Source organism: Gracilinanus agilis, chromosome 2 (genome assembly GCF_016433145.1).
Source record: "Gracilinanus agilis isolate LMUSP501 chromosome 2, AgileGrace, whole genome shotgun sequence".
NCBI classification, from domain to species: domain Eukaryota; kingdom Metazoa; phylum Chordata; class Mammalia; order Didelphimorphia; family Didelphidae; genus Gracilinanus; species Gracilinanus agilis.
Window position 1 is genome coordinate 262495379 of NC_058131.1, and position 23059 is coordinate 262518437.

General features: G+C 39.7%; 1 protein-coding gene across 1 annotated transcript in view; it reads right to left on the reverse strand.

The window, feature by feature from the left end:
- Nucleotides 1–11190: 11190 nt before the first annotated feature.
- GATA5 (GATA binding protein 5) overlaps nt 11191–23059 on the reverse strand; it is a 30399-nt gene continuing 18530 nt past the window's right edge. Inside the window, exons 3-6 of the mRNA XM_044661160.1 lie at nt 17218–17343; nt 13564–13651; nt 12646–12767; nt 11191–11748 (exon numbers count right to left, since the gene is read on the reverse strand). Coding sequence (XP_044517095.1) covers nt 11596–11748; nt 12646–12767; nt 13564–13651; nt 17218–17343 — 489 coding nt within the window. The 3' untranslated portion in view covers nt 11191–11595. The remainder of the gene's footprint in view (nt 11749–12645; nt 12768–13563; nt 13652–17217; nt 17344–23059) is intronic.

Sequence of the window (23059 nt, forward strand, 5' to 3'; positions counted from 1 at the left end):
ATTTACACCTTTCTTTATTATATTTTATGAAAAAGGTAGAAACATACATATATCTTTCCTATTAATTGCTATTAAAATTTAAAAAAATTAATTTCCAGGGGCGCTAAGTAATATTTTTTCTGGAAAGGGGGCGGTAGGCCAAAAAAGTTTGGGAACCACTGGTGTAAACTAACAAATGAGTTGATTAATTAATTGAAAAATTCTTTGTTACAAAAAACAGCTATTAAGGGTGGGAGGATGGAAAAATATAGGTCTAAAAACAGAGGATATTCATAAAATTCATTTAAAAAACAAAAAACAATATTTCCTCAATGAGTTTTTTTCTTTTGCCTCCTCCCGGTATGGAAGTGACTAGATTCCTGAAAGCTAGGCCTGGGTAGCATAAGCTTGGTACAAATCCTGCCGAATTGAAAAGGCTTCCACTATGGCCCTCTAAATGGCTGTCCAAGAACCAGGTAATCTAAACAGGGAGTGGTACTGGAATAGAGGATTTTGTTGCAAGACAATTATATATCTTTTTATTTTATTTTTTTGCCACTGAACTTCATGAAATAGTCTACTAAAGCAGGGAAATCTGTGATCTGCACTAATGTTAGGACTACCTCCCCCAACAAAAATCATCAGTTTTTAAAATTAAGTATGTCTCATCTCCCAACTAAGATGTAAGCCCCCCAGGGTAGGAACTGTGATCTAGACATCTTTAAATCCTCCTTCCCCTTCTCCCATATTTAGAATAGGACTGTGTCCATAGTACACCTTCAATAAATGTTGTTTTCCTACGTTTTGCTCTCTAAAATTAGAAAAGTCCAGTTTCTAAATTAGATTAAGGTTCAATTCGACTCCTTCCTGTTGCAAGTTAAGCCTATTTCTTTCTGTATGTTTTTTTTAAAGAGGAAATGAAGACTAGGTCCCCCACTGAAGATCCATTTACATCTTCAAGTGTCTACTCCCCCTTCCTAGTTGTCTCTTCTTCAGCCAGTTAATCATTGGGGCAGCCAACCTATCTTCGTTCAGACTTCTAATCAGTAATTTCAAGAAGATGGAAAGGACTAGCCTGACATTTATCTTTTTGTAAATACATGGATTGGCACTATGCAAAGGATACAATATAGCTTGCTCCTGAGTGTGCACAACGGTGGGGACTTTCTCCATTATATTTGTAAACAAATGGAGAGTGAGATGATAATTGCAAAGGATATATTTAGCCTTCTCTTCCTGTGGAATTCCTAACCTTCCCTTAAAATCCAAATCACATACTACCCCAAAATACTCCCAGGAATTCTTCCCTGATTTTCCTTCCACTCCTATAAACAAGCTTTCTCTTCTCAGACCTGGCATAGAACATTATTGTCACCTCTCTTGTGCACTCATTTTTATAGTTCTGTCTAATCTGAGGTATGAAAACAACTCTAGACCATGTACAGTGCTCACAGTTGGGCTTAATAAAAATGTTTTCTGGATTGAATTGAATCAAATGGAATTGAATCAAGAGAGTGAATAGGAGAGACCATTCACAAAGAAACAATTGGAAGCTTATTTACAAATCATCATTAAATAAGTTCCCTAAGGACTCTGCTGTGTCCTCCTTAGCACTGTTAGCTCAGTTTGTATGTTGTTCTTGAAGGAACTATAACTTCATCTCTGAGATCACTGTGCAACTCTGACCAGTGGCCAAATAAGTCTCACCTCCTAAATTAGTACAAATGAATGAAGCCGGACAAGAATCATCTCTAACTTCATCTTGCAGACAGGACAAGGCAGAAAGAAGGTGAGGGAACTATGTAAGTGCTTCCTGAGAGTCAGTGTGGGACTCCAGAAGAGAGTGGGTCTAGAGTTATAATGGTGAAACTCTGGTATGTATGCCAAAGATGACATGTAGAGACTTCTCTGTGGGCACATGCCACCCTCCAGAATTAGTTACTAGAAAGACAGAGGGACTCGACAGAGCTGTTCCTTTCCCCTGCACCTCCCCACCTGTCTGCCCAGCAGCCCAACTGAAGTGCTTACTCCCTCCCCTTTCTCTCTCCCCTCTCAGGGGTGATGTGGTATGCCAGGGCTGGGGTGGGTGGGGTATGACACCCAGTCTGGGTAGAAGGGGAATGGCACACAGTGGGGTGGTAGGGCATGGCATGCAGTCTCTAAAAAGTTCTAAAGGTTTCACCATCACTGCTCTGGGGGGAGGGTGTTAAACTTCATATCAGAAGCTCTGGGTTTAAATTTTAGCTCCTTGACTTACCAGCTTTGCCACTATCAGCTATTTGACTCATGAGGATCTATAAAAGGAGGAAAGGATGGCCTAGGTCAGTGATGGCAAACCTTTTAGAGTGCCAGGCCCTGACCCCCCACTCCCCACCCCAGCCCGAGTGCTGTGCACTTTACCCCACACAGGGGAGAATGGAAGCACTCCCATTGGGCTGCTGGGCAGAGGGGTGGGTGAAGTGAGGAATGTTCTCAGAACAGGTGGAGACAGGGAGGAGAGCAGCTCTACCTGAGTCCCTCTGCCTTTCTACTAAGGAACTGAAGGGGGAGGGGGGAGAGGGAAGGAGGGCAGTTGCGGGCCCACAAAGAGTGCTCTGCATGCCACCTTTGGCATTCATGCCATAGGTTCGCTATTATTGGCCTAGATAGTTTTTAAAATCCCTATCTTATCTGTATCTCTGATTCAGACCTGATTAGGTCCCTTCCTAATCTGAATCTCTAATTCCTTCAATCAAGCCTTTCATCTTAAATGACTCATTTTTTTCTTTTAACTTGTTTATATATCTTACTTTGTTAGTCCCTCAACCTATCTCTAGTCCATTAGAGTCTGGAGGAGCAGTGTGATCTGGGCCCAGGAGTGAATGATAAATGCAGAGTAGGCTAGATTATATTTAAGAAACTTCACTGTGCCTTCAATGTTTCTAAATTCTTCTTGTATTTTTAATATTAATATTGTCCCTATGGTGCTTATGGCTGAAAATCACTCATTATCATGAACTCAGAAGAATCACAATAGAAGATGACCCAAATGGCAATGGAAAAAATTTGAGTTCTTAAGATTAGAAAGTAAGAGATGTGAAGGATCTTAGAGATTATCTAGTCTAACTCATTAACTTTATATACAATAGGGGTTTGAAAACTGACTGGAATCTTGGGATTTACATCTCCAAGGGAAGAGTATTTCCTATTCAGGCACTAGAGCAAAATAGAATTGTTGCTGTCTTTAAATCAGAGGGTGGAATTGAGCCATACCCAGGAGTTCTTAAAGAGACACATATTCTGTGAGAGGCATATTGAGAGGAAAAAGGAAGATCTCCATACCTGAGCTGGAAAGAATCTACAGCACTAGGGCAACTGGCAAATAGAGAAAGGCAAAGTAGAGCTGAGTTCTGACTGTGAAAGAAGAGAATGAGAAAGGCCAACAATACTTATGGGTATGCTGGAGCAGAAGACTGTCTAAAGCTCCTAGTTGTACTCATCTTTTCAGAGACTAAGAGAAGTTCCAAGAAAAGATCTGCTCTTCTCCCAACTTTCCTGATGACTGCCATTAACAGACATAGTAATATACTATATTTATTTCTTTACACTGGTTTTTCTGGTAGCCTGATTTTTTGCCTCAACCAGAAAGAGGTCAGAATTAGCTAGAGATGAACATAAATTGAAATTAGGGCAGAGAGCCAAACATTTCTGAACTTATATTTGTCTGTTTTAGAGCCTAAATGTTAGGGATTTTCCTATCTGGGGGCTCTGAGTTATTGTGATTGTACTCTTAGCTTTTTGTTTACTATAAAATTAAATTAGCAGAGGAGGGGACCACTCGAACCTAAGGGGCCATTATATTGTTCATAGTCTAAAAAAAAAAGCTAATTGTTATAATATGGTGTGGCTGATTAATCTGTGGAGACAAAGCAGGTATAGAGTGAGGTGATAAATATTAGTTGGCCCACCCATCCTTTGCAAGAACAACCACAATTACCTTTATTATAGATAGATGAAGGAACCTGAGACCCAGAGAGATTAAGTGATTTACCCAACGTAGCTTGCCCAGCTAATAATTTAAATAATTTGGATTTGAACTGAGATCTTTTGATTCTGATTCCAGTATTGCCCCATAATTTTTCCAAACTGTGTCATACTTCTTCCAATAATAACTTTGGCATGCACAAGAAGTGTTATAAAAGATAATATTCAGTAAATGAATATCAAGAAAAGGAAATAGGACTGTCAAGTTTCAAGAATGAAAGATGACAGTCAGGGCTTGAAGGGAGGTGCAAGAAAAGGGAAAGGAGGGGTTAGTACCTACTATGTGTCAGGCACTTTGCTAAACATTTTACTAATACTATCTCATTTGATCTTCAAAACAGCCATTCAGGGTTGTTCCCATTTTACAGTTGAGGCAAACAGAAGTTAAATGATTTGTCCAGGGTCATATAGCTAAGTGTCTGGGGCTAGATTTGAACTCAGATCTTCCTGGTTTCAGGAAGTGCTCTATCCACTCTGCAATCTAGTTGCCTTGAGAGTCCAGTTGTTACACTGGTATCCCTGAAACATTAAACATAACATATAAGAAGGCTTTTTACATGTGAGGTAGATTCTTTATATAGGATTTCTAGAAAGAAATGGGAAAGAATCACTTACGATGGGAAGAAATGCTAAGGAGGTGCTTTGTATCAGCTGAAAAAATGAGGCCATAATAAGGAGATCATGGAATCCACTGAAATTAGAATTTAACATGAATGTTACTGCTATGATCTTCTATGACCCTCTGTGAGTTACCAGGATCCCCAAAGGGCCACAGCAAAAGTGAATTGGGCATTTCTATGAGGAAGGAGTATACTTCTATTGTTTCTTCCATTGCTAACTCTCTACCATTTGAGTAGCCCTTTCCTACATGCCTCTATTGAAGGGTTTTCTGTCCCCCAAAGCAAAGAACTGGAATTTTGTCATTTAGGCTGATGATTATCTTTTAAAGGATCAAAAAGTTCATTTATAATCAATATAATAAAATTACTTTCTTGTTTGTAGCAGTATCCAAAAGCAAAGGTGTCAAAAAAACCAAGGACCCTAATACTTTTCAAAGTTGTAAGCAATTACATCACCTTGAGCTGAATTATAACTTGGTATAGATCCTAGGCTTTCTTGACCTTATGCTAGGATTTTCTGGTGCCATTCCCTGTTTTTACACCTCCTCCCTAGCCTTCTCCCCATTTTTGCTTCCTGAAATCCTAGTGTACTATCAAAGTCTAATCGAAATGTCACTTCTCTGAAGCTACTTTTTTTTTAAAACATTTATTAATATTCATTTTTAACATGGTTACATGCTTCATGCCCCTACTTTCCCCTTCACCCCCCGCTCCCCCCCACCTATATGCCTATGCATATTTCCACTGGTTGTAACATGTGTCCTTGTTCAATCTGAAGCTACTCTTAATCCTCTTACCTGGAGACTATTTTCCCCTTTAGACTTCTCATAGCAATTTTCATTACTTCTCTTATGCTTTTATTATCATCTGTTTTAAAATGATAACTATTTGTGTTTGCATCTCAGTTCCATGATCTTAAATTCCTAGTATGTGCCAGGCAAAGAAAGGAATCTAAAGAGAAAAACAAATCAGTCCCTCCCTCGAGGAATTTCCCCTATATTGGGAGGAGGGGAAGAGGGTGATATATAAAATGTGCACACAGTAAGTACAAGGTAATTTTTGGAAGAAGATGACACTTACAATTAGAAAGAACCAGAAAAACTTTCCCGAAATTGGGATACTAATGCACTGTGGTGGTGAAATTGTGAACTGATCCAATGTATTCTGGAGAACAATTTGGAACTATGCCTAAAGGGCTCTCAAATGTGCATATCCTCTGATCCAGTAATACCACTACTAGGTCTGAGTCCAAGAGAGATTTTAAAAAAAAGAAAAAGACTTTATTTGTACAAAAATATTTATAGATGTTCTTTTTGTGGTGGCAAAGAATTGGAAATTAAGGAGATGTCCATTAATGGCTGAATAAGTCATGGTATATAATAGTAACGGAATGTTATTTCACTATAAAAATGATGAACAGGATGATTTCAGAAAAACATGGAAAGACAAGAACTGATACAAAGTGAAGGGAGCAGAATCAGGAGAACATAGTACACAGTAAGAGAGATATCCTATGATGATCAACTATGAATAATTAGGTATTCTCAGCAATACAATAATGTAAGACTATTCCAAAAGACCCATGATGAAAAATGCTATCCACTTTCAGAGGAGGGCCTGATGGAGTCTGAATATAGATAGAAGCATACTATTTTTCATTTCATTTTTATTTTTTCATGTTTTTTGTGGGGAGGAGTCTGTGTTCTCTTTCATGAAATGACTAATATGGGAATATGATTTGCATGATCATAGGGAAGAGCTAGTAGTCCAGTTTGGTATGGTATTACTTAATTTGATGTGGACCAAAATTCTGGAATGTAAAGGTCATAAAGGAGACTTTTATAAGGTAAATTTGAATTGATAGTTAGAACTAGATTGTAGAGGACTTTAAATCTTAGACTGAATTTATATTTTATCATAATGATAATATAGGACAAGAGAGAGATAACATATCTAGATTACAAATTCCATGAAGGCATGGATAGTATCTTCTTTTATCTTAGATGAACAAATTTAATTAAGCAACTATACACTGAATACAGATTGTGTGAGAAGCACTGTGGTAGGCTTTAAGGGAGATGCCCAGTTTGCATGAGGCTACACCCCTGCCCTCTTGGGGCTTATAGTCTAGTAAAATTGTAACTAGAATACAAAATGACAGATGATAAATGTGTAAAAGAAATATAAAATCCTTTTTAAAGTAGATGTTTAAAAATATTTATTGAACTTTATTGAGTGAGAACCTTTTCTACTCATATCTTAGAAGGAAATGCATTCCTGATAACCTGTTAGCCAATAATAAAGAGGTAGGTAGGGGGGCAGCTACATGTTACAGTCTAGAGAGCACGAGGCCTGGAGTCAGAATGACCTGGGTTGAGATCTGGCCTTAGTCACTTCCTAGTTGTATGACTCTGGGCAAGTTACTTAACCCTCCTTTGCCCAGCCTTTACCTTTCTGTCTTAGAGTTATTACTAAAACAGAAAGTAATAGTTTAAAGAAGAAGGAGTTAGGGCAATTTATGATATAGATAAACCCTAATATTGTTTATTCCAATGACAGTGATTATTGAGCCTACTTTCTCTATCTGGCCATATCATGAGGAGAAGAGGGAAAATAAGCTTTAAAATTTTCTGTCCTTTCTTAAACCTACAAAACTTTCCCTCTTTTTGGGTCTGTCAGTCACTAAACATTTATTAAGCAGAATTAAGGGGGGATAGGGAAAGGCTTCATATAGAAAGTGGCATTTTAGCTGGGCTGCAAGAAAATCAGGGAGGTCAGGAGGTAAACATAACAGAGAGCATTCCAGACTTGGGAGGTCAGCCTATGAAAATATCTGTTAGGAGTTAGGAGGTTGAGTGTCATGGTCAAGGAAGAGCAAGGAAGCCAGTGTCACTGGATCACAAAGTACATGGGCAGGGAGTGGGATGGTGAGATGAACTTGGCTGTCTGATTAACCTGCCCTAAAGAGATTAGAAGCAACAAATCATAAGGGGAAAGAGATCATTATGGGCAAGAACAATTAAAGGTTGAAGGTGGGGGAGACAGAAAAAATATAAAAATCAGACAGAAGAACTAAAAAGTCACAATAGGCAACATACATTTAGTGCTGGGGAAAGCAGTTAACATATTAATAGGCTCTGTGGGCATTATCACATAGTATGGTAATTCATATTTATTTGATGACTGTGAGTCATCAAGAAAAGGTTAAATTCTGTTCAGTGTCCTCAGGTTAAGAAGCCAAGAAAACATGGGTGACATCTTGGGAAAAAAACATCCACCTCAACTGTGCATAGAACTCTGGACTCAAAATCCAAAGGTTTATGTTTCATTCTTGGCTTTATCTTTCCCTTGTGACCTTTAGCAAGTCATTTCCTTTCTTGAGATTTTAGTTTTCTCATTCATGAATGGGGATGAGAGATGAAGAGATAGTTAATGCAAACTCAAATAGAAATGGGGGCCACCAATCCTTACAAAAGGATCCCTAGGGCTAGCATACTGACAGCCTTAAAATATAATGTTGAAATGTTATGTTTTCTTATGTTTCTATTTATTTTGTTAAATTTTGCCTAATTATACTTTAATCTGGTTCAGGCCACACTCAGGAGTGTTGCAGGCTGCATAAGACCCTCGGGTTGTGCTCAGGAGTTAGAAAACAAAGCAAAGCAAAACAAAACAAAAGTCCTCCCTAAACCACCAACTATCTAGAGTTATCTAGAAAGCTCATAGTTCAAGAACATGCTGCTCCAAGGTTCCAGATCCTGGAGATGATGCTGTTATAACAACCCTTCACTTCATGGAATACTTTGTATTTCCCAAACTACCTCCATACTCCCTACTTGCTTTGACCCTCTTAATATCTCAATGAAGAAGGCAGAGTAGGTTTATTATCCTCATGTTTCAGAGAGGGAAACAAAGATCTAAAAATTAAGTAACTTGTCCAGGGTCCCACACTGAAGAGAAGGTAGGGCCTAGACTAGAAGATAGTAACTATTTTGACTACTTGTGAAGTGCTCTTATACCAGGCTGGCTCTAGTGACTTCCAAACTGAGATCACTAGAACTAATAGTGATAATGGATTGGTTATCTACACTGAGAAGTCAGTCCTAAATTACTAACTCATTCATATAAGGCACTAGATGCTGAGAAAGATATGAGATTGGAAGACAGATTTAGAGCTGGAAGGCACCTTAGAAAACATCTAGTTTTACCCCTTTATTTTACAAATGAAAGAATGTAATTCCAAAAAGAGTAAATTACTTGCCCAAAGTCATATTGGAAGGAAATAGTCACCAGTAACCCACACTCCCCAAACTATAGATCCAGGACTCTTTCCATTGAGAAATCCTGTCCTCAAAGAGCTCACAGTCTATCTGGGGAGACAAGATACACACAAAACCGAGTGTATACATGTTATCACCATCTGAAGGACTTCAGAAATATGAACACAGTGGCCAAGATTAGAGAGGGAAGGATGCTTGGAACATCCTTCAACTGGATGAATTTGAGCTGAGTATTCTAGAAGGTTGAGCAGACTTTGAATGGAGTGAAGGGAACAAGGCAGGGGTGTGCTGGAACTACATTTAAATTTTCATTGTGGATATAGATATCTCAGAAATCTAAAATCTACACATTAGGGCTACATTTGTTGTTTTGTTTATTATCTAGATTTAAAATGTATTAATAATGCAGATTAAACCTTAAAATATATCACGTAAACATCCCCTCCCCCAAGGAAAAATAATTGTTGAACATTTACTCCAGAAGAAGGATAAAACAAACATATTGAAGATAGTAGATTAGCACTGTAACTGCCAAACCTCCGCTTAATTTATAGAATATTAAAGCTGGAAAAAATGTGAGAGAAATGTGGCTCCCTCATTTAAAGATGAATGAGGCCTATAGAGGGGTCACTGAGCTAAGCAAGGCTACAGAGTTGGTGGATAGCAGAGATGAAACTTGTTTCCTGACCACTGAGGCCATCACTCTTCCTTTACTTTCTCTGGGGCTACCTATTTCTTGGGGACTCTTTTAAAGTCTTTTCCAGGTGGACTTAGGAGATGAGGCACTGGAGTTAGAATCAAGGACACCTGGATTCCAAGGCAATCCCTATGGATTCATGATGGAAACCACTATCTGCCTCCAGAGAAGGAACTGATGGATTCTGAAGCAGATCAAGATATACTAGATTTTACTTTATTTCTTCATTTTTCTTTTGTTTGCTTGAGTTCTTTTTCACAGAATGACTTAATATGGAAAATATTTTACATTAGAACACATGTAAAATCTATTTCAGATTGCTTGATTTCAGAGAGCGGGGAGAACAGAAAAGGAAGGAGGTAAGAATTAAAACTTAAAAAAATACCCAAAAGTTAAAAATTTTTTCATGTAATTGAGAAAAAAGAAAAAATATTATATATGTATATATACTATACAGCTAGTAAGTATCTAGGACAAGGTATGAGACCAGGTATTCATGTATATATACATATATATATATGTATATATATATGTCTCTGGCTTAGTCTCAGTTTTCTTATCTGAAAAATTTTGGATATTAATAGCACCTACTTCACAAGATTGCTGGGAAGACTGAGTTAAAATATGTTAAGGCATTTGAAAACTCAAAGCACTAGACAAATGTGAGCTATTATTCCCCCTATACCCTACACAGTGCCCTTTACATTTTTTTAATGCTCTGTAAATGTTTGTTGAACTGAACTGAATTTGTTGCATCAAAGGAGACAAAATGTGCTCTGGAGACACAGTTAGTTAGGAGGAACCATTTCTTTTGAGAATTAGCAATTGAAAAGCTCAGAGAAGGAAGGGAAGCAACCATGTACAGTTTCAGCCTTTGTTATTTCCGCCTCCGCCTTATCTTTACTCCCCATCATCCAAGTTCAGTGTCTTCCAACTGCACCTGAATCCTACTCCAGAGCTGACATTCTAGCCCTTTCCGTTTTTCTTTCTTCATTAGTAATAGTCCCTTCACTTAGCACCCCAAGTCTGGCCCCTGATGTCAAGTATAGTCCTGAATGGAACCAGGGGAGGATTAATCTCATTGTTCTCTGGTCACCTCTGAAGGAGAAACTTGCCCTGTAATCTCTTTCCCTGCCTGTTCCTTCTAACTCTATTGCACGGAGCTCATTAACACTGAAACAATCAAATCTGTTTGGGGAATGATTTCCGAATGTGTGTGTGTAGGGTGGGGAGGGATTAGAATAAAAGAGAAAGATGGGTGAACTTTTTTATTGTAGGCCAGAAACTGTCTCAAAAAATTCCCACAGCTCAATGATGCAAAGAAGACTGGATTTCAAAGTTTTTATTTCTCCAAATTCTTTAGGTGTGTTTGGCTGTGTCACTTGTTATTTTTATAAAAATCCTCTGGAAGTAGGGCAGGAAGAGTGATGCCCGCATCTCCATTGACTTTTCAGGGTGAGCACATTCATGCTTCAGAAGCTAACACTCTAGAGATGATTGTTTTCAATATAATACAGTAAAGTTTTAAAGTAACAGGTTGTGTTTTTAGCTGAATTGATGGCTACTCTGTTTACAAAAACATAAAATTAGCTGGTGACACATAATCAGTCTTTATTGAGAAGTGGGACAAATTGCACTCCAAGTAGTCAGAGGAGGAAGAAATCATAGGGCATAAACATGATTTGGGGACTTTTGTGCCAGCATTGAGGGACAGTATGGGGTCTTTTCGCACAAACCATTTCGCACAAACAAAAAACTCCTGCTCCCAGGAGGTATGTCCAATTTGCGCCTGCTGAGTTAAAGCTGATAGAACCAAGCAGGGTGAGTGGTGAAGGCAGAAATCAGCCAAGTATCCCCAGGGTCTTTCAGTCTCTTACTGAGCTGGTGCATAAGCAAATTGTCAGGTCATTGGTTGTCATCTCGCCTCTCTGTCATCCATCAGAGGGACAGGTAGGAAGGTTGGTCCAAAAAGGAAGTTTCCAGAAAGCCCGGGAACTTAAGCTAAGGCCAGAGCACACCATGAGTCCTGGCGGAGAGGCACGCTGAGTCCTGACTGGGAGGTCACAGACGACGGGAAAGTATAATCCTCAGGCTCAAACTTGAATTCCGAGTGACTGGGGCCCAGGGGGTCTTCTGCTGGGCTAGGACCCTGTTATGAGGATAAGAAGTGTCCATGGGAGACCCAGGCACGGGATTCTGGGAATAGGTCTACACTCTATTTAGCTTAGGATTCTGATTTAGTACACGACATAAACCCCCATAGGTTGGATCAAGCAAGAGCCTGGTTATCCTCTCTGACTCAGTCCTAATGGACAGGTAGGCTCCTGCCTTCCTTTGGGCCAATGGTTCCATCATACATAAATTTGCCATTACTTATGAGAAGACTCCCAGAGTTGCTTTGCAACTGGGTGATGCAGGAGAGGGCCATAGTGGGGGCAAATTAAGAATTTCAGGGTTTCAACTGGAAAAGTGAAGGCTAAAGAGATAAAAGCACAGGAATGTACAAAATTGGAAAGTGAATTATATGAATTTGTTCAGAAAATTAACAAACAGAAAACATTGAGGTCCTCTGTGAAAAGGGGGGTGGAGTATAAGAAATCTATGGATAAGTCACATATGATTAATGGAGATAATGAGTTCAGAGATGTGTTTACTTTGATGATATTATTTTTCTGCACTCTGTCCTCATCTTCCCACCCAATCAGGGATAAAAATAAGATGAACTAAATAGGATGTGGGCTGGGCTTAAGGCTGGGATGGTACATAAGGCACTGTGCTTAATTGAAGTTTATGCCCATACTGGATTTGCCAACCTGTGGCTGCACTTGAAGAGGTTCATTCGATTATTCCTTTTGCTTGCTTCTAAGTAGGCATGGCCTGCATTGGAGAGCTATTCCCCAAGACCTCTCCTTGTGAAAGATGCCTTTACCATTCCCTTTGCCATCCACTTTAGAGAAAGCCCTTAGGGACCAGAACTGACTGTACCATGAGAGTTCATACCCCTGACTCTGGTCTCTCTGAACCCCTTATACCCTCTGTATCTTACCTGGGAGACGATGGTCTGCCCTGGGTACTGAGGGGATGTCAGAGTTGGCTCAGACTTTAAAGTGGCAGTGCTGTCAGAGTTGGTGATGGAAGATGGGGAATTTGTGGCTGAGGCATTTGACCCTAGGAAGAGATAAATATGAATTTCTTGAATATATACATGCCCAGAAAGTACTGCTATTAAAGGCCATGCACCTAAGTTCTAACCAGAAAATTTTCCTGTGTGATAAACTTAGACCATAGAGATTAAGTGACTTGCCCAAGGTCATAGTAATTTCTATATTTTTCCCATTAGACTTTCAACTCTCATACCACCATTTCTGAGCCTTGGATTTTAGGTCTTTGAACATTGCAAAAGCCTTGCCTAGATCCTCTCTGCTTTGCCTCATTCCTCCTCGACTTTTTCCACTTCTGCTGTTCTAGGGAAGACCCTTCTACTGTCTCCTTTTGGAAACTTTCCTGGCTTTAAAACTCTTTATCCCAAGAGCCCATATCTTGTTCTAGATCCTGAAAAAGTCTTTTCTATTAAGTGGGTTATTCTTCCCAGTGGTATATGCATTTTTAAGAGAAAAAATGCTTCTTCCAAATAAATAACTAAATAAAAATGAAACTCTAAGGGTAGGACCATAGGTAGGTCAGGAAATATTTTGGATCAAGGCTCTTGATTATCCTCCCATCACTCCAGGCAAGCAATTATCTACTTTGCCTAACCAGAAGACCCTTCCCCAACTTGGAAAAAGACATTCTCCAAAGATCCTTAAACGTGAAATTAGTCATGAGAGATTTAATCTGGAGCCGAGCCTTTCCCCTAAACACTTGAGCCTAGTCTCTTCTCTAGATACTCCCCAACAGTGCAGGAAGTCTCCTCCTCACAATACCAGAGATAGTTCCATTGATTGATGGCTCAAGCTATGGGTACCTGTAGAACTCTTGGCTTTGGCAATGTTTTTGGGCTTCCGTTTCCGTGTCTGGATGCTCTCCTTCTTCATAGCAAGGGGACGAGGCACCTTAATGGAAACACAAAGGCATCAATAACAGTCAACAACAATAAACTTTTACTAAATACTAACAGTATGCCTGGCACTGTGCTGAATATTTTGGGGATACAGAGAGCCCCCCAAAACCCAACAACCAAACCAATCCCTACCCCCCTCCCAAAAGAGTCCCTGTCTTTAAGGAGCTCACAGTCTAATGGGGGAGGCAATATGCAAACAGCCATGAACATACATGAAGATACAGATAGAATAAATTGTGGGGTAATCTCAGAGGAAAGGCATTATGACTAAGGGAGGTCCAGAAACGTATTCTTATAAAAGATGGGACTTTAGTTGAGATTTGAAGGAAGCTGGAGAAGTCAGAAACCAGAAAGAAGGAGGGAGATATTTTCAGTTATGGGGGCTGGCCTGTGAAACTGTCTGGACTCAGGGGATGGAATATTGTGTTTGAGGAACAGCAATGAGGTTCATGCCACTGGACTAAAGAGTATGGGGAGTAGATAAGAAGACCATAGGAAGGTAGGAAGAAACCAGATTTGGCTTTATTTATTTATTCAGTTATGCATACCTTCTTTTTTAATTTCTAAATTTTATTATTTTTTTGCCAATTACATGCAATAACAAATCTCCCCATTATATGTTCTCAATCAACGCCCTCCCAGATTTGGCTTTAAAAGCCAATGAGAGAAAATGAAGAAAATTATGAAATGACATGAAAAATTAAAGGGATGTGAAAAAGAAGAGAGGGTTTTTTTGGGGGGGGAAATAATGACTTCAGTTTTGTTTTGAGGTCCCCAACACTCTGCTCTTAGCCCCCCGGGGGCTTCAGGTCTAGTTCTTCAGTCCTAGCCCCTCATGGACCAGTGTCTAGGACCTAGGCTAGGCCTGGGAAAAACTAGAGGCTTTAGCATCTGTCCTTCCCACAACTGTGGTGGTTCCTTTCCTTCTCCTCTTCTTCATTGTCCACTTTTTATTATTTATAATCAGGATTTACCCACTCTTTCATTTCATTTCCCCTTCTCTGAACGCTCCCATTCCTCTCTTGCTATATTATTCCCTTAAGCCACATAATTCAGCACTCAGTCATATACACTGGGCCCTACCACAGACTGTTCAGTATGTCAATGCTAAAATGTGAGTTTCCTAAGGGCACAAATAACTTTTTTTTAATGAAAATTCATTAAATATTGTATAGCAGACCTAGTGCTAACCACCAGGGATATAATGTAATGTAGAAGATGGCAGGATGGGATGGAATTCCATCCTGCCATCTTCTACATTACATATAGACACAAAATCAGCTCCCTGCCTTCAACAAGCAAACATTCTTTTCTAAAAGAAAATTTTCTTGTTTTATCATGAAACTCTGTCTTGTCTTTGACATGATTCTCCCATAGCTAGGCACCCAGTAGGTAACTGAGAGATATTTGCTGATGACCACGGACAGATTTATGGAATAACTGTGAAGGGTGGCATGTCCCGGGATTGTGGGACACAGCCTGGAATGGGAGAAAAAATGTTGGGTTTGGAGTCAGAGGACCTGGTTTTGAATCCTAGGTCTGTAATTTACTACCTGTATGACTTTAGCTAAGTCACCTTTCCCCCTTGAGCTTTAGTTCTTCATCTTGAAAAAATGAGAGGGTTGGACTACATGACTTATAAGATCCTTTCTAGATTTAAATCTGTGATCCTGTGAAGCATATCTTTCTTAGATCAAGGGGTAGCTTAGGGGCATGGAGCATGAACACAGACATTGAAAAAATGCACTTAGCAGTTTCCAAGCTCATTTCTTTTCTATCCTGTTGGAATTCTTTGAGAATGGTGTGGAGGGAGGTATTGGTTAATGTATGCACTGGGAATTGTTATCAGAGTTAATAATAACAATATTATTAGTTATTATTATTAATGACAAGCAGCAAGGTCCACTGGGTAGAGTGTAGGCCTGAAGTCAGGAAGACCCGCATTCAATTCTAATCTCAGACATTTAATACCTGTGTGACCTTGGCAAGTCACTTAACCTTTGCCTGCCTCATTTCCACATATGTAAAAATAAGGATAGTAATAACACCTATCTTGTTGTGAAGAGTTGTGAAAACCAAATGAGAAAATATATGCAAAGTGTTTTGCAAACCTTAAAGTGCAATATGAATGCTAACCATTAATGATAATTATAATACTAACAGCAACAACACATTTTTATAGTATTTTGAGGTTTACAAAAGGGTATTCCCCATAATAATCCTATGAGCAGATTGTATATGCCCTTCCACCCTCATAGACATAAGTAAATGGAATGAGAAAGAGATGAAGTGACTTGCCCTATGTGTGTTTTAAAAATTTGTACCCTGGGGACTTCATTTCCCAGCATTCTTTACTCTTCTCCGGGTTCCCTTGTCTTGCTTCCTGGTGTTGTGCCCTGGCATGGATTCATATATAAATTTGCTGAAACCCATCCTGGAGGGACTCTTTTTGAGGGCTTTGGCTTTGGTTTGAGCTTGGCAGCTGGGTCTCGGGCTCTTTGCTCTGCTCACTCACCTGAAGGAACCCCTTTCTCTCTCACTTTGTTGTTATTAAATCTTATAAAAATATGTACTAGGAATATTGTATATTCATTTTTAGTCTTACACCTACTTTGTGGGGTTGGAAAAGTGGGATCAGTCGTAGGAGGTGGCTTTTCCTACTAAGATTTGGAGTTTCTAAACCACCAAGAGCTGAGCTTTGAGGTTAGTACAAGGGGACTAAGATGTTTTCTTTTGCCATGATCAGTCTCTGTGACCTTAGTCAAGTAATTTCTCTTTTCCTCTCTGGGTCTCAATTTCCCCATCTGTTGGACTAGATCAGCAATTCTCAAACTTTTTGGTCTCAGGAACCCCTTCTACTCTTAAAAATTAAAAATCCCAAAGAGTTTTTTTTTTAAAGTAGGACATGTCTATCTATATTGATCATATTGTTATTATGTAAATGTTTGAAATATTCATTTATTAAATAATTAAAACCTGCAGTAAACTTACTACATGTTAACAAAAATAACATGTTCTATGAAGATCATTGTATTTTCCAAGACAAAACAAAATTTGGTGAGGAGTGGCATTGTTTTACATATTTCTTTTTCAGATCTCTTTAATGTCTAACTTACTAGAAGTTAGATTCTCATATTTGCTTATGTGTTCATTCTATTTCATTCTATTGTTTTGGTTAAAGTATGTGAAGAAAATCTGGCCTCACACAGACATATAGTTAGAAGGAGATTTTAATAGGCAAATGGCATACTATTATAGGAAAATCGTTTTTTACGATCCTCAGACTAGAACTCTTGGAGTAGATGGCCTCTAAAGGCCTGTCCAGAGCACATAGTCTGTGATTCTTAAGGAACCACAACCACTTCCTGCTCTGAAGGTAGTGATGGAATCTTTCTGAATGAGTGGGAAAGTCTTAAAGAAGGTGGTGGTTTTGCAGGGCCAAATAGCCAGGAACCAAAGACTCAGGAGGGCACAGAATTCTGGTCTCACCTTTCTAGCTACATGGCCTCCTTTCCATATTTAGCCATAATCAAGTTCTGGCCCCAAGGCCCCACTTACCCCATGAAGCTTCATGTAGAGCCCACAGGCATTACACACTGGCTCCCCTTCGGCATTTCTCCTCCACAGGGTAGTGTTGGTTGTGTGGCAGTTAGTGCAGCAAAGTCCAGCCCGGCGAGTTGAGGACTAAACAGGGGAAAGAGAGATAGAGAGGGTGAGCTTGATTGAAGCAAGAGGGATTTCCTTGCCCAGTGGGCTTCAGTGCCCCATGACTTTCTCCTAGAAGAAAACGTCGGAAAGGGGTCAGGGGAGAGATAAGGGGCCGATGAAAGGCATAGCCTGTGTCTGAGATCACCCTTCTCCCCAGAGCCCTTTCATTAAAACTGATAAACCTGGCCAGATTCCTCATGCCTCTCTGCCTGAGAATGCATGGGCTCTGGCTGTCACATTCATATTTCATAATGTAGAGAAGAGGGGTGGGGAGGGCTTGAGGCAGGGAGGGCCTTTAAGTGCCTGGAACTGGCTGGAACCAGAGACATTCAAGTGAGTGTTAGGGTCCAAACCCCGCTCCCTTTCCAAAGGTTCCTATGGAGATTGCCTAGCAAATGTAGAACGTGTTGAATTGTCTAGCAAGAAGCTTTTGAGGCAGGGGAGGAGATGATCAAGAAAGGGGTGTGGGGGCCATATCTCCTTCTCTGGGGTGGGGGTGGGGGTGGAGAGGGAGGATTTGAAGGGTTGACAGACTTCTCCAAGGATAGTCTCGGCAGGAGACCTCCATTCTAGCCCAGTGACCCAGTGTTATGGCCTGATTATAGCTGAGTTGTCTCCAGGACTGGCCAGACTTGTCTTTCATTCCCAGACCACCTAATATAGTGTTTAAGAGTTCAGGGTACTTCAAGCCATTCCCAGGAAAAGTTTCCCTTTGTTGCCCTCCCCTCTCCCTTAGAAATGCTAAAATAATAAGAAAACTAATAACAATAATAATAAGAGCTAATATTTATATTTAGCTTTAAGGTTTGCAGAGTATTTTACACATAGTATTCTATTTGTTCTTCACAGCAATCCTTTGAGAGAGATGCTATTGCTATCCTCATTTTACAGACAAGGAAACTGAGGCTGAGGAAGGTTAATGACTATCCCAGAATCAGATAGCTAGTAAGTATCTAAGTCAGAATTCAAACTCAGGCATTCTTGACTTCAAGCCACCAAAATCACTTAGGACTGATATTAAAAGACAAATTAAAGATTCAAGAATTTGAGATTCTCTACCCTGCAACTATTGAAAATATGCCTCCCCTCCTCCCTCCAACTCATCTCAAGGTACATGTCCTCTGGGAAGCTTTGGGTGGTGACTTTAGTCCACAGCCCACCCTCCTTTTTTGACAATCATGGTTCTTATTTATTGGACCATACATGCCGGAATATAACAAATTCACAGAGTACACTATCCCTCATAGCATTGTTTTATTCTCGAATTGGTTTTTAAAATTAAATTTAATTATTTTTAATGGAAATCAAGTGAGAGAACTATACGGTGTTTAACAACAACAAATGTTGTCTTTTATCTATCACCATCCTCATCATCTCTCTTTATACTCTAATGATAATTTCTTTTGTCCATTAGTCAATAGCTAAGCCTCTAAGATATTTTCAATGAGTTGAAAGTATGCATTGAATTACATTGAACTGAAAACGAAAAGATACTAGACAGAGTCAGCCTGGGTTCTAATCTCTGCTCTACCCGTTTAGTCAGTGGCATTGGGTGAGTCACTTTTTGTGGGTCTCAGTTTTTCCTATTTTTAGAATGGTAAAGGTGACACTAGATGATCTCTAAAAGTTCTCTCAGCTCTGATGCTTTATGATTCAACAATGGCAATAAAATTCCTACTGTGAATTTCTTGTCAGAGAAGGAACCTTCTCCCCTATTCCTTCATCGATGGGATCACCAGCTTTTTCTCTAGCCTGTCAACTCCAGCACTTGGGGTGTTTCCTATTAATGCCTAGGGACCAAAGGCATCTGAGCAATGTTAATGGGAGCCTGGAATAAGTGTCCGTGTATCTCTGAGTCACATTGTAGAGTGTGAGCTATCTTTCCACTTAGGTGTTGGAGTGATATTCTTCAGTCCCAACAACAACAAAAAATCCATAAAACCCTAAAATCCACCCCAGAATACCTCCTCCTCTTGGGCTCCCCAGGCCTAACCCAGTGACTGGGTGAGCAAGAAATGAGGCATACTTCTAAGAATTCCATCACTGTTTACTTTTCCAGACTGACGCCACATCATCCCAGCCCCTGGGGCCAAATGATAAATGGACTGAAGGGGAAGGAAATAGGAAGGCCAGGAGCCTGGTAAAGATGAGAGTACTTTGCAAAGGCAGATGGAAGATCTCATTCTAGTTAGCTGTAGTACCCAGGGCAGTTTTAGACCTCAAAAAGTAACCCAAAAAAGGGGAAGGAGGAAGGGAGTTAATACCTTTGAGATTTGGGTTTAGGCTTGAAAAGAGGAAGGTGGAGCATAACCACTTTCCTCCACAGAGGATTTTAATTTCATTTCTTGAATAATAACAAAAACAAAAAACAAAAACAACATGCAGTAATGTGCCCGGGAGAAAACGATGGGCAGAGAGTCAGAAGAAGAACTGAGGTCCATCCTCTGTTCTGTCACTTCCCGTTTCTGACCTTAGGCTTTCTGTAAAATAAGGTGGTCTGAGTAGGGAGAGCTTTAGCAGAGCTCTTCTAGATCCCTCTGGATAATAGGCCTTTGGTTCTAATACCATCTCATTTCAGTAGCTCTTTTTACTTTACAAAGCACTTTTGGTTTATTTTAATGGAATATAAGTTCCCTGAGGGCAGAGATGGTATCATCTTTTTATTCTTAGATCTTCAGAACATAGCTCATCTTGCATGTGTTCTGGACCTGTGATTTCAGGAGTGGAATACAGTAGGAAACTCCTGGGGAGAAAATTTCCTCTATCAAAGCTGATCAATTCATGCTTTGCAATTTCTAGCCTTTATAGAATTGCCTGGGGACAACGAGAGCTTTAGAGACCCAATCAGTTCAAGAGAGGATCTGAACCTACTTCTTATCCTCTATCTACCACTCCGTGCTACCATGTACACATTTGTTGAAATAAAATATATGTGTATTTATCCTCTATGTTTACATGCCCTCAGCAGCTATTGAATAAAGTAAGCAATTAAACAAACATTTATTAATTATTTACAATGTGCAACGTATTATGCTTGTGAGGCAGATAGGTGGCATAGTAGCTAGAGCTCGAGGTCTGTTGTTGGAAAGACCTGGGTTCAAATGTGACCTTAGATACTTCCTAGCAGTGTGACTGTGGACAAGACACTTAACCCTGTTTGCCTAGGCCTTGCTGTGTTTTTAACTTAAAAGTTGTTACTAAGATGGAAAGTAAGAGTTTAAAAAAAAAAGGTACTTGTTGGGGATACAATAACAAAAATATTTGGGATACAATGAAAAAGATTCCTGACCTTAAGGAGATTACATCCTGCTGGGGGAGGAGTACAATATATACACAAAAGAAATAAAAAACATATACAAAGTTGTACAAAGTAATTTCAGAAGGAAAAGAACACTATTAGTATCATCATCATTAGTAGTAATAGTAATAGTCAGAGTGGTGGTCTTGGTGGTAGAAACCACATTTTATAGGTAAGAGAATGAATGAAACAACTTTCCTAGTGACCCAGTTTTATTCCCCTAAAACTAGAAACCAACTCTCCTGATTCCTGGTTCAAGGATCTTTCCATTATAGCATGCTAGAAAAGCAGATTTATTACTATTTTTTGCGTGTGCATGAGAAACCTTTGAGAGATATGTTACTGATTATATTTTGGATTCTAGAATGGCTGCCCTAAAGATGCAGCTAGATGGTGTAGCGAATGGAACACTGGGCCTGGAATTAGGAAGACCAGTTCAAATCCAGCCTCAGACATTTACTAGCTGTAGTACCCTGGGCAAGACCCATAACCTCTGTCTGCTTCAGTTTGCTTCACTGCAAATGGAGAAAATGGGCAGTGAGATAGATCAGTTTTGAACATAAACAAAAAAAAAAATGGAGATAATAACAGCACCTACCTCACAGGGTTGTTGTTAGGATCAAATGAGATATTTGTAAAAAGGGTTTGACACAGCATCTGGCCACATAATAGGAGTAATAAATACTTATTCCCTTCTCTTCTCCACAAAGAGAGTAAATTCCTAATTGTAATTGTCCTGGCTCTCCTTGAAAGCACTTTACATTTTTTTTCCATCCCCTTTCCTCACTTCTGCCTCACACTTGGGGGTAGAAAAGGAAGATATTATTGTCCCTCTTTATTGTGGTTCAGTCATTTTCAGTTATGTCCAATTTTTGGTGATCCCATTTGGTGACCCCAGTGTCAAAGATACTGGAGTATTTTGCCATTTCCTTCTCTTCCTTTTACAGATAAGGAAACTGAAGCCATAAGGATTAAGTGACTTGTCCAGGGTCACATAGTTACACCTTCAGAGGGCAGACCTAAATTCAGGAAGGTGAGCCTTCCTACATCCAAGTTCAGCACTCTATCCACTGTGCCACCTAGATTTCCCCATTTGACTGGTGAGGAAACTGAGGTACAGGGAAGTGTTTTGCCTTAAAAGGCAAAGCCGACAGTGGCATATAACTCTGATCCCAGCCAATTCCCTTTTCCACTATGCCATGTTCCGTGTCTCCATAAAACAAGTATAATGATGTACACTGCTAACTTATCTCATAGCACTATTGTGAGGATAGCAAAAATAAATCTTCTCTAATGCAATTATGCAACCATGCTCTGAGTTAAGAAAAAAACATTTTTTTAGAGAAATGATATTCTACTGCTTTGCAGTAGGGAGCGTATCACTGCTGGAGACATTCAGTAAAAATAAAACATAACAAAAGTTAGACTGTATAATAGGCCTGTGTTGCATAATTCGGAAGTGTATGAATCATTCATTATACTGAAAAGTCGAAAGAATTCTAAGTTTCTTGGTTCTTTTCATTTGGAATACCTACGTATTTCTGATGGGAATTCTCTCAGTCATAAGGATTGAGAGAGAAATTCTCTTTCAATTTTGAATTCAATGAAAATTGGGGAATCTCATTTGTCATGAAACCTGAATTTGCAAAGTCTGAATAAATTCAGGAGGTATCCTCACCCTTGGACTAAAAGGCCTCGTTCCAACCTATTTTTGTTTTCTCTGCTGGGATACATCATCCTGGGGGAGGCGGGAACTACTGCCAAGGCTACAGTTTTGCTCACTGAAGGACAAATGGTATAATATGTTATTTTGAATTTACCAGCAACTTTCTCCAAAGGCAGGGCCCCTGGGCCAACTTCCCCTCCTTCAGCCCCTCTTTTGCACGATGACCTTGTCTAAGAAGCCATTGCCTTCAACATTGTATTCAAATGTTTATTATTATTTTTTTAATACCACAAACCTTCAGATAGTACTCCTCTCAGAGGCAACTTTCTGTGATATTGCCTGTGGGGGGGGGCACCAGAAACCATCTCTATGTAGCTGTTTGCTGCAATGTTGTTAGATTCTGAGGAAATTCTGTTTTTCATTAAAGAGACTGAGGGGTCTCACATCAGAGCACTGCTGAAGGGGTCCTTGGTTAGTAACGGCTTCACATAGCACACTCTTCTATACTTCTCTAATGCGATTGATTATTGGAGGAGGGCCTTCTCCTCATTCCTGGGATCTGACACTTTGGGATAAAAGAGTCTAGATGTAAAGCTTCAGATGCAAGGGGTGCTGGGCCATCTGCTACTCAGATCTCTCCTCTGGAAGCCTCTTCTTTGATTGGGGAAAACATTACCATAATCATGAACATATGCTAAACTAGTAGCTTTGGGAGGGCAGGGACTCTA